General features: G+C 37.6%; 2 protein-coding genes across 2 annotated transcripts in view; both read right to left on the reverse strand.

Moving 5' to 3' along the window:
• Nucleotides 1–1817: 1817 nt before the first annotated feature.
• LOC102296962 (C-C motif chemokine 20-like) lies at nucleotides 1818–3001 on the reverse strand. The gene is made up of 4 exons (XM_042220039.1): nucleotides 2805–3001; nucleotides 2618–2726; nucleotides 2446–2520; nucleotides 1818–2357 (listed from the first exon to the last, which is right to left on the reverse strand). Exons 1-4 carry the CDS (start codon nucleotides 2869–2871, stop codon nucleotides 2309–2311), a joined length of 300 nt encoding a protein of 99 aa, XP_042075973.1. The 5' UTR covers nucleotides 2872–3001; the 3' UTR covers nucleotides 1818–2308.
• Nucleotides 3002–7650: 4649 nt separating this feature from the next.
• The window catches only part of LOC106633155 (C-C motif chemokine 20-like), a 3785-nt gene continuing 553 nt past the window's right edge, over nucleotides 7651–10882 (reverse strand). Inside the window, exons 3-7 of the mRNA XM_042220049.1 lie at nucleotides 10391–10395; nucleotides 8748–8855; nucleotides 8515–8623; nucleotides 8323–8397; nucleotides 7651–8233 (exon numbers count right to left, since the gene is read on the reverse strand). Of these exons, the coding sequence (XP_042075983.1) occupies nucleotides 8173–8233; nucleotides 8323–8397; nucleotides 8515–8623; nucleotides 8748–8855; nucleotides 10391–10395 (358 nt within the window). The 3' untranslated portion in view covers nucleotides 7651–8172. The remainder of the gene's footprint in view (nucleotides 8234–8322; nucleotides 8398–8514; nucleotides 8624–8747; nucleotides 8856–10390; nucleotides 10396–10882) is intronic.

Genomic DNA, 10882 nt, shown 5'->3' on the forward strand with positions numbered 1-10882 from the left:
CTTACTATTTCACTGATAATATTAGTTTGAAAAAATCCCAGGTATGATTAAATGTCTGTTTCAAAACTATTTAAAGATTAAGTAGGCGAGATCACATTTTCCTTCTTATTCCAGGAAAATGACCGCAGATCCAGCAGCAACAAGCCATACAGCACCTGATGTAAAGTACTCAATAAAAGACAAGCTTATGAAAAGTTCAAGTATGCCTGGGTAAATATACACTAATTTAAAGTTTTTGACATAAAAGTAACAAACTATATTACACTCAGTATATCTGATTTCATTTTTAGTCTTGCTGCAAACTTTTTAGTTGCATTTTTAAGAATAACACTAAACTACTGAGTTTTAAATCAGCAAAGACAAAATTCTGATAAGTAAATGAGACTAAAGGACACAGTTTCTTAATAGTAAAAGTAATACTGACCCTCCAACCATCCAACCCATCATCAAACCAAACATCTAACAATCCAGCCAGCCAAGCATGTGATAATTCATTCATAGAATGATTGGGATGCATTTCCAGTTCACTTTTTACCTGCAAAGATTATGGCTTTAACCAAACTAGTGTGGTTTACCTATTCAGAAGAAAGTGTTTCAGCTAACCTTCTGCTGTGTCCTCTTCATTTTATTTATTCTACATTAAATACATGTAGTTTTATCAGCTAAATGTTTGTAAAGGAAGGGTCCATGTGTTGCCACGGTGCAGTGGTTAGTACAGCAGCCAAACAGATGAAAAGTCCCAGGTCGCCAGCTGGGAGCAATACAAGCCAAGCCTCTGAGAATGGGGGAATACATACCACTGAAGCTACAAGTTTATTTTCAACCACACAGGAATATTGGAATTAGATGAACAAGAAAGTCCAGGTTGCTAGAATTCTTGACTAAATGAGGAGCTCTTTTTAAAGTCAGCAACAAAAGTCAAAAGCTGAGAATTTCCAAAAAGGCATTGCATCATGTTGTTCTGATATATCTTAAGGTTTACCAATGTTTTCTTTTTTAGAGTGAAAAGCAAATCTTTTAATTTTGTGCATAAAGTTGGCCTAGTAAATCTTTAGAAAAATGTTTGCACTGCCACAGTTTTTTCATTACTTTATTTTTGAGCCGGGTGTGCGTAATAGTGAACTTATAATGCATAGAGAGTGTGTAGGTGCAGCTCTGTTTGAGGACCTGGACTTCCCCTATTGTAGACTCCTCCCTGTTCTCTGGCAGCTCTGTGGTTCTGGCAGGGCCGCCGGAAAATTTCACCTGTCTTTGCCCGCAGGTAGGACTGTGGAAATGTCTCAGCAGCTTCCTTGTTGGTTATCTGCCATTAATCAGGTGTTGTTGTAAAGGTCATGTGAATATTTTAACATTTTCTGTTCGAAAGTACAGACAAGTTTTTTTTTAATGGTTTTTAATTGTAGAAAATTGACAGTCAATAAATCAGTGCATTCTTGAATGAGTGAGCAAAGAGTCTGTTACCATCAGCTCAACTGCCACCTGCTACCTGGCTAGACTTCCTTGGCTTCACTCCAGAATCATGTGACTGACAAAGACAAACTGAGGCGGATTATCACACCAGTTAATCATCACATTACTTCAAGTTTAAAGTTGAATGGGGTAAAGTTGAATGGCTTATATTGTTAAGCACTTTGTGCAGCATCGGCTGTTTGAAATGTGCTATATAAATAAATTTGACCTTGACCTTGACCTATTAACACTAAAGTGGATAGAAAACAGGCAGTTATGCATTTTGCAGCTCTTATTTAAGCCTTCTAAGCCTTCCACTTCATCATAGCTGATGAAATACCTGCTCTACTACATGCTTTACATAAGCAGCTCCCACAACTTCCTCCTTTGAGAAGTTTTGTCAGTTATTGTTTAGCTGTTTTCTAGGTTTCATGTTATGACACAAATGTCTAGAGCTGGAACTCTGGAAAGATTAAAGGAGGAATGCAGTGTCACGTGTTTAGTGTGAAAAAATTCAACAGCGCTACGTGCTAATAGTTTTAGACCCACAAGAGGTACTCATTTTATTTCAATGTATGTATAAAACCACAAAAACAATTGCATAAATTACTCTTTTTTAACACAACAGTACATGCACAAAACCAAAATGTTACAATTACAAAGTATAAATTAATATTATAGACCTCTTAAAACTGAGCTAATATGTCCATTGTTTGACAACATCTTTCTTATTTACAGCAGGCTCCACATGATGGAGTTCACTGGACTATAAAACAGTTGCTGGATGCAAAGATCACATAAAAAACTTGGTTTTCTGTAGCTGGCATCAGTGGTCTCTTTAAAAAGCTCCAATGATCTTCTATTTCTGCAGCTGTGAGCTGCGCTGGTGGATCTTCTGCGCTTTTTTCCTAAAATGATGATAGATGGAGTTACTTCTCTTGCTGTTTATTAGAAAATCAGAACACTTGCTCTTTATTCTGTTTCTAAAAATCTCACCTTATACGATCGATAGCGTCAATCACCCACTTCAGAGCTGGATTGGCGCATGCTTTCCCCTTCTTTGTGTGGAAACTACATTAAAATAAAGCAATATGTTGATATTTGCACACCCACAGTAAACACTAGTTTCTTTCAAGCAGTTTGTTAAAGTAATTGTAATGATGCTCACATGATGGCATTGATGGGACACATCTCTGTGTCAGTCTGGACTGAGTACCCCTTGATGGCTGAACATGGTAATCTGCCTCTCATGTACCTTCGACAGCAGTCAGGATAAGCTGTGAAAGAAGGAAAGACAATTTGTGACTAAACAAGAAACAAATCATAGAAAGGACAAGAAAGCAACAAATACGAACCTGCTGATGTGTTTGCAGTCAGACAAACAGTAAGTGCGATCACCACCACAGCTCGGATTGGCAGCATGTCTTCTTCGTTTGTGTTGGCAGCAGTGACTCTGATGATGAAACTGTCTCGCCTTTTCAGATGGAGTCAGAGAGGTTGTGCTGGTAAAACTGTTAATCTCAGCAGCCTCATTTATACCTCAGCTCTAAACGCATGAAGACATGTGACATCATCACAAAAAGTCCCAGCAGAGGCACAAGTAGGAGGGGCGTATGAATCCACATGGATCCACACAACGGCAGTGTTTGGAAACCTTTGTTTTGATTATGGAAATTTATGGAACCACTTTTATTTAACACTTTTCCAGTCTTACAGTGTTTATGCACATACACACACCTGTCACAAAAAGGTAGTGTGATTACTTATTAACTGTGTAAAAACGTGTAACTTTTGGGAGGAATTGATTTCAAACCAGCTCAGTAGGAAGCAAGGAATTATAATTATGGGCAATTTAAAAGAAAAATATTGCATCATACATGTTAATTGTTGCATTAACACACCCTGACCTGACAAAGACTCCTGTAGAGGCAGCAGTGCAATGTGGGAAATTTTATAAGGCGTTGCTCCTTTTTGTGACTCTCAGCATTGACATCACAAAAGCGTCATTCTTAAATTAGGGAAATGTCACTGGTTTAAACATAGCTACAACCATTGATTTTTACTGGTCATAATCCAAAAGGCTGAGACAAAAATTCAATTATAAACCTGTCACTATTTTATTACCCAAGTGTGATATTTTATATATGGTATTTGTATTCAAATACAAGGACACATAAGTGTCTGTTTTAATAAAACAAACAATGTGGTGTAAGATGTATCAGTGTTTCGCGTATTTGTTCATAAAAAGAACATCTTTGTTTCTCCTTTGTTGTGTTTCCATCTTTATCTTTTGTTAGGAAAAAGAAGAAGGAAGACGCTTGGGTTGCTCAGCCTCTGCTAAATACAACTGGAGAGCAAACAGAAGTATAGCCGAACTGTTTCATTCAAAGACACTGGAAGTATAAATTATTACACTTCCCACTGTTGCATATGTATTTTATTTATTCCCACTTAGATGGGAATGTGATTTGTGAGCCTTAACTGTGTTTAATGTTAAATTAAACAGTTACATTGTGTGGGAGTATGTGCTTAAGTTTCCTTTCAGCATATTTTTGAGCATTCAGTACCTTTGAGGTTTTACTGAAGAATATTCTGGACTTGACATTGTATTTTTCGCTGGTTTGGATTGTTGCCAAAAAAAAAAAAAGTACATTGATCAAGTAAAAGGATGTAACTAATCATTAGTAACTCATCAGTAACTCACCCCCGACCCAGAGTGGTAATTCCACCCTTTTCTGGCTGATGACTATGACCTCAGACTTGGAGGTGCTGATGAACCACATCATCTGCAAAAAGCAGATACGAGATTCTGAGAGCAAAGTGGAAGCCTTTTGCCACTTGGCTACTGCTATAAATTCTGTCCATAAAATTTATGATCAGAATCAGCCCTGATGGAGTCCAACACCCACCAGCAAATTGTCTAACTTATTTGCCGGCTATGCAGACCAAGGTCTTGCAATAGAAGTATAAGGACTGATCGGCTCTTAGATGCCCCATACTCCCAGAGCAACTCCCACAGGACACTCTGTGGACACGGTCAAATGTGCTTTTGAGACTGAGATCACTACAATCACTCTAGATCTCCAATATTTATTCTATTCTTTATCATTGTATCATCATAAATACATAAGATAATAAAAACTAAACTGAAACTAGCAAACCCACTCTGTCTGTGTGAGTGGGTTTGCTTCAGGCCTATCTTTTCCTGTGTTATGACAGATTTTTCTTACCATTGTGTAATTAACTGTTATTTCATATCTGCTACAGGTAGATTTTCTGAATGAGCCTTGCTTTCAAGCAAGGAAAGAGTTTTCGTTGGTGGAGATTTGATAGACCAGTGTCCATAAAATTTTATGCTTTTTCCACATCAATGATGTCATCCTGGGCTATGGAACATATGTGTTTTCTATGTGCAGCCAAAAAGAAGAAGAAGAAGAAATAACTGCCTTATAGCAGCCGAATAAACAGAAAATACAAAAAGGTTTACACCGTAGTAATTCAAAATCTGGCACAACTAGGGGATTAAATATAAAATGAATGCCAGTATTGTAACCCACACGGGAACAAAAGTATAGATGCACGTCTATTAAATGTTTTGGTAGCCTACACCAGGGGCGTCCAACTCCAGGCCTCAAGAGCCGGTGTCCTGCAGGTTTTAGATGTGTCCTTGATCCAACACGGTTGATTTAAATGGCTAAATTACCTCCTCAACATGTCTTGAATTTCTCCAGAGGCCTGGTAATGAACTAATCCTGTGTTGACCCAGGGTGAGATCTAAAACCTGCGGGGTACCGGCCCTTGAGGCCTGGAGTTGGACACCAATGGCCTACACTTTTGATAGTAATCAAAAAATTTGTGGCAGAGTCAGTGCCAAGAAATTTCCAGTCAGAATGCCCGAAGCTCGTTAACGGTGACCAAAAATGTGTGGTTAAGCTGCAGCTTACAGCAAGACTTATGCAAAGGCCGTATTTTTGATCCTGCATTGATTAGAAAAAATCCAAAATAATTTCAAACTGGGGAACCCAAGTCTTGTTTTTTAAAGTTAACAAAAATGTGTGCTGTACAATCCTTCCAGTAGAATTCAAATTGTGACTGTAATACCTGTTAAATAGAGAATTAAGAGTAAAGGAGGAATGATGCATCATTCAAACAGCACAACACAAAATGCATTTATAAAGATTTTCTCTTACACGCGCGCTGATACTGCATTGTTTAAACCAGCAAACCAAAAGAGTCGCTGGCTGCTGGTGGCAAAGCTCACACAGAAAACAACATGACCCACAACACGATAACCAATATGTGTGCAACAGGTTGTATAAAAATGTAAGAGCACGTGTCAGCTGACATTCTAGAAACTAAACGATCATCTACAATTATTCCAACTCACTTGTCTTCATGGTGGGACTGTTTAACCTTTAAGAAAACATCATATCATGTTAACTGTAAACACAGAGAAAAATTTGCAAAGTAGAAAGTAATTTACGCTGTCACAATAAAAAGTGTGGTTTAAAAAACCACAACGAAACCTCCACAGCGAAAACCCAGCAAAAAAAGCATTTCCTTCTGAATTATAATGGACTAAACTGCAGTAAAATACAGGAACTTTAAATGTGTACATGAGCTTAGTATTTGGGTATTTTTTTGAAAGAACTTTAAAAAGACACATGTTAGCACAAGGTTTTTAAGGTGTTGTTCCTCTTTGTGAATCTCAACATGCACTTAAAATGTAAGATACCTAAAAATAACTAATACAGTGTGTGACATTTAGAAGCATGTGGGGATAAGTGTTTGAAGAGGATCAGGTATTTCACCGAAGACCTTCATGCTCTTGCTGAATGTGGGCGCTACACGTGGGTTGCTTTGAGGTTATACGAAGGTTTTAGGTCAAAGGGGCTTATTTTATACCGAAGACCGATGCAACAAAGGAAAAGCTGTGCATTTGAACCACTGAAATAGGTCACGATCCACGGACTATAAATGCAATTGCTTACTATAAACTTTCCACCAAAACCATCTCATGTCTTGGTCACATATTTCTCATTTCTCATTTCTGGTTATTACACATAAACTACCACAAGTGGCAAGCGGCTCTAGCTTGATACAGAAGAGGAAGTCCACACAAGTGTATTAGGTGTTGACTGACAAAAGACAAAGACAGAAAAGTCAGTAAATCAGTGCATTTCTGCGTGAGTGAGCAAAGAGTCTGTATCCATCAGGTCAGGCATCTACCCATTATAACAACCAAGGCTGTCATGGTCCTCCCGTGCATTGCTGCCATTCTCTCTCTCCTTCTTTATCACTATGAGTGTGTGGATGTGTTTGTGCCTGTGTGCCTAACCATGCTTTGTCTTGCAAGGGTTTGATCCTTCCAGAATTCCCACCTTCCACTCAGGGACACCTGACACAATCAAGCTCACCTGTTTGTCATGTGCTGATCAACCTGCCACTACTTATACTGGGAGAGATCCTTTAGTCTGCATCTGAGTGTTGAATTAACCATGTTATTGAAACCTGCTCCAGTCTCCCAGTCTGCAACTCTGCCGCTTGTGTTCCTCTACGATTATTCACCTGTCCCTCTCTTCTGTGGAGAAGTTATCCTGCTGAGAGAAATCTGTGCGAGAGCGAGGGGGGGGTGGAGAAAAATTTGTTCCTCTTCACGTGCGATTGGAGCTCAGACCTCATTAATGGATTTTCCTCTACAAAGGACCTTGTAAATCGAGACTGTATGATTTGTGTTCATGAGCACTGCAAATAAACTCATTCAATTATGACAAAGTAATGTGATGGTTACACAAAGTAACACATTACTTGAGTTTGCTTTCATAGGTTATTAACATGGAGAGAAAACAGGGAGTTATGCATTCTGCAGCCCGGATTCCTGGTTATTGCATAGAAACTATCTCAGGTGTGTTTTTAAAAGACAGCAATTGACAGAATATTTACACAGTTACCTTCAAACACATGCTGGGGATGTAAGGTAAGTTTAATTTCATCGTCATAATATAATAAAACTTTTCTAATATATTAAAGCATCAACCAGTATTACCTTAGTATTATGAGGTTACTACCACTTTAAAGTTAGTATATAAAAATGTACATGCATAGTTATCACTATTTGATTCCTAGCAGTTATATATTCTTATTAATATATTACACTATATATTATAATATTTCTGATTTGCATTGCTTCACAGACATTATTACATCCAGTTTATGACCCCATATAACCCAATTAAATAAACTGCAATTTAATATTATGCAGTTCAAACCATTATTGCTGTATTACTTGATTATTACATGAATGTTACTTTAATAATTAAGTGGTAGCTAATGACACCATGTCAACAGAAATATCGGTTCCTTCTTCAGCTCCCGTGACTTCCTCCTGCTCATGTCACAGGACTCTCACCTGTCATTGTTTAACTATTAGCAGCACAGAACTTCTAAAGCTGGATGTTTTCACCACAGAAAACAACAGCACACAAGCAGATCTGGCACATGTGCTCATTTCATTTCAGCATTTATATGAAAGTACAAAATCCTATCTTACATTTACAAAGAATATAAAATTAAAATATTACACAAGCTTTTAAAACTGAGCTGATATTGCTGTTGTTTAACAACATATTTGTCATTTGCAGCAGGTTCCACGAGACGGACGTCAGTGGAAGATAAAAGAGTGAAGTGTTTCTTTAGCTGGCATCCACCGTGTGCGTAAAAAGCTCAGATGGTCTTCTTTTCCCGCCCCTGTGAGCTGTGCTGGTGGATTTTCTGTGCTTTTTTCCTAAAATGATGATAGATGGAGTTACTTCTCTTGCTGTTTTTTTAGAAAATCAGAACACTTGCTCTTTATTCTGTTTCTAAAAATCTCACCTTATATGATCGACAGCGTCAATCACCCACTTCAGAGCTGGATTGGCGCATGCTTTCCCCTTCTTTGTGTGGAAACTACATTAAAATAAAGCAATATGTAAATATTTTTACACCCACAGTAAACACTAATTTCGTCTCAAGTATTTTTTGATCTTTAAAGCAGTTTGTTAAAATAATTTTAAAGATGCTCACATGATGGCATTGATGGGACACATCTCTGTGTCAGTCTGGACTGAGTACCCCTTGATGATGGAGTCCTGTAACCTGCCTATCATGTATCTTCGACAGCAGTGACGATAAGCTGGGAAGAGTAAAATATAATATCTGTATCTGCCAGATCCCAGTAGTGGCAATGCTGATGTGTAAGCGTATGTGATTAAGGGAGAAAAGACAAAGAAACAAAAGAAACAAAGACAAGTACATACCAGCAAATGTGCTTGCAGGCAGACAAACAGTAAGTGCGATCACCACCACAGCTTTAATTGGCAGCATGTCTTCTGTGTTTGTGGTGGCAGCAGTGATGATGAAGCTATCTCACTGTATCTGGTGGCTCTTCAGGTTGAGTCAGTGAGGCTGTGCTGGTAATGTGCTGATCAAGCAGCTTCATAAATATTTCAGCTCAGCCCAGAGCAGAAGAAGCTACATCATGAAAAAATCCTGCCACTTTCCCCAGTGAAACAAAGAGGAACTGCTTGGATCATTGTTGGATCAAAACAATGGTAGCGTTTGCAATCACTGGTATGATTATGGAATGACAGCATTGTTCAAATTTTACAGTAAAGTTCAGAAAATCTCCTGTGTAACTGTTTTTAACTGTTTTTCTATTTCTGTGTTCTGTATATCATCATATTGGTGTGTTTGTACTGTACAGCACTGATGTTATTATGTTTGAGCAATTCAGTTTAAGTGAATAGTCCATTTTTTTCAAGGCTATTTCTACTCAACGTTCATCCTATGAAGCGTTCCTCATGTTCTAAAAGATCAAATCCAGAGTACTTGTTGGTCTGACCCGAGTCAAACTTAAGTTGGCATAAAAAAATCCTCTGTTTATGGCCTCTCTCGACATAAACAGATGTGTCCAAATTTTAATTATGGCTTCAAAACATGCCATGTTTGTGTGATAACAGGCCATCAGGAGACATAAAACGATAAAAGGAATGTGGGATTATAGATGTGAGCAGATTCTTCAGTGGGGAGAAAAGCAAAGCGGAGAAAATGAGAGATACCGATTTAATTGTACCGCTTCCTCTGACTGATAGGGGACTGCGGCAGGTGTTTTTAACGGGTCTTTTTGTTTTGATCTGTGATACTAACGACATTAACGGTGTCTGCTTTCGACTCAGTCTGCTCTTTTACTTGTTGGATGAATGTGTAAAACGCTTGACTATGGCATCATAAGACTTTAAAAAATACATAAATAACAGAAATAACATTGTCTGCATATCATTAAGAGAGAGTTTGGGGTTTTGTTTGTTTGGGGATTTTTTGGCACTTTGTTTCCATTTTTTGAGACTGTGCGACTGTCAGTCCATGTATTTCTTATTATATCTATCTTATTTTATCATAATAAATAGAGAGCATAATAAAATATATCATCTGTAATATGCCCTTATCTCATATCTGCTACATGTAGATTGCTTTTTTCTGAGTGAACCTTGCTTCCAAGCAAGGAAAGTTTTTTTTTTTTTATTTGGCGGAGACGTGATGGATGAATGCCCATCGAATTCTATGCTTTTATATCGACTTAGACTATGGGAAATTTGTGTAAATTACTTTAAAAATGTCCATTTGTGGTGCCGTGTGGCCAAAAAAATGTGGATGCCTTGTCTAAACATTTAAATCACCGCATTTACAATAAGTTAGAATTCTGCATTCTCAGTTTGTGATAATGTAATTAGAATATGATGAAAAATACTTTCTTTATCACAAAAGTTGGGAAGCTACTGTGTTACAGCAGCTGATTAAATAGAAAAAATACAAAAAAGTGATGCAATCAAAGTGTGATGGAAAAAGGAGATTGAATAAATATATATACATATAGTCAAAGTTAAAATTATATCTGGTGTACACAGCCTAACGATAAAAAATTAAACAGCACACACGAATAAGTTGTTTTAGACTTGGAACAGGTACTCATTTTATTTGAATGATTAGATGAAACTACAAAACCATTAATAAAACAAATGACTCTTTTTACAAAAAGATTTACAAAGACGATAAAGACATAATATGATACAAGCTCTTACAACTGAGCTGAGATATGCATTGCTGAACACCACATTTGCCATTTACAGCAGGCTCTTCAAGCTGGAGTTAACTGGATTTAAAAACAGTGATGTATTGCTGGTTGCTGGCTGCAGGCTGCAGAGCTCACATAGAAAACAGTCTGCTGTAGCTGGCATCCTTAAAAAGCTCAGACGATCCTCTATTTCTGCTACAGTGAGTTGTTCTGGTGGATCTTCTGCGCTTTATTCCTAAAATGATGATAGATGGAGTTACTTCTCTTGCTGTTTGTTTCAAATCAGAACATTTGTTCATTATTTTCTTTCTAAAAATCTCA

Source organism: Haplochromis burtoni, unplaced genomic scaffold, assembly GCF_018398535.1.
Source record: "Haplochromis burtoni strain Fernald_Lab_line unplaced genomic scaffold, NCSU_Asbu1 Contig_41, whole genome shotgun sequence".
Lineage (NCBI taxonomy): Eukaryota > Metazoa > Chordata > Actinopteri > Cichliformes > Cichlidae > Haplochromis > Haplochromis burtoni.

What these genes read in the sequence shown, in the direction of transcription:
- LOC102296962 (XM_042220039.1), bottom strand. Translation starts at nt 2,871, where the DNA reads ATGCTGCCAATCCGAGCTGTGGTGGTGATCGCACTTACTGTTTGTCTG. An exon ending in GACTGCAAACACATCAGCAG is followed by an intron (nt 2,727 to 2,804) that starts GTTCGTATTTGT and finishes CTTCTTTCACAG; the next exon opens with CTTATCCTGACTGCTGTCGA. An exon ending in GACGCTATCGATCGTATAAG is followed by an intron (nt 2,358 to 2,445) that starts GTGAGATTTTTA and finishes TCATCATTTTAG; the next exon opens with GAAAAAAGCGCAGAAGATCC.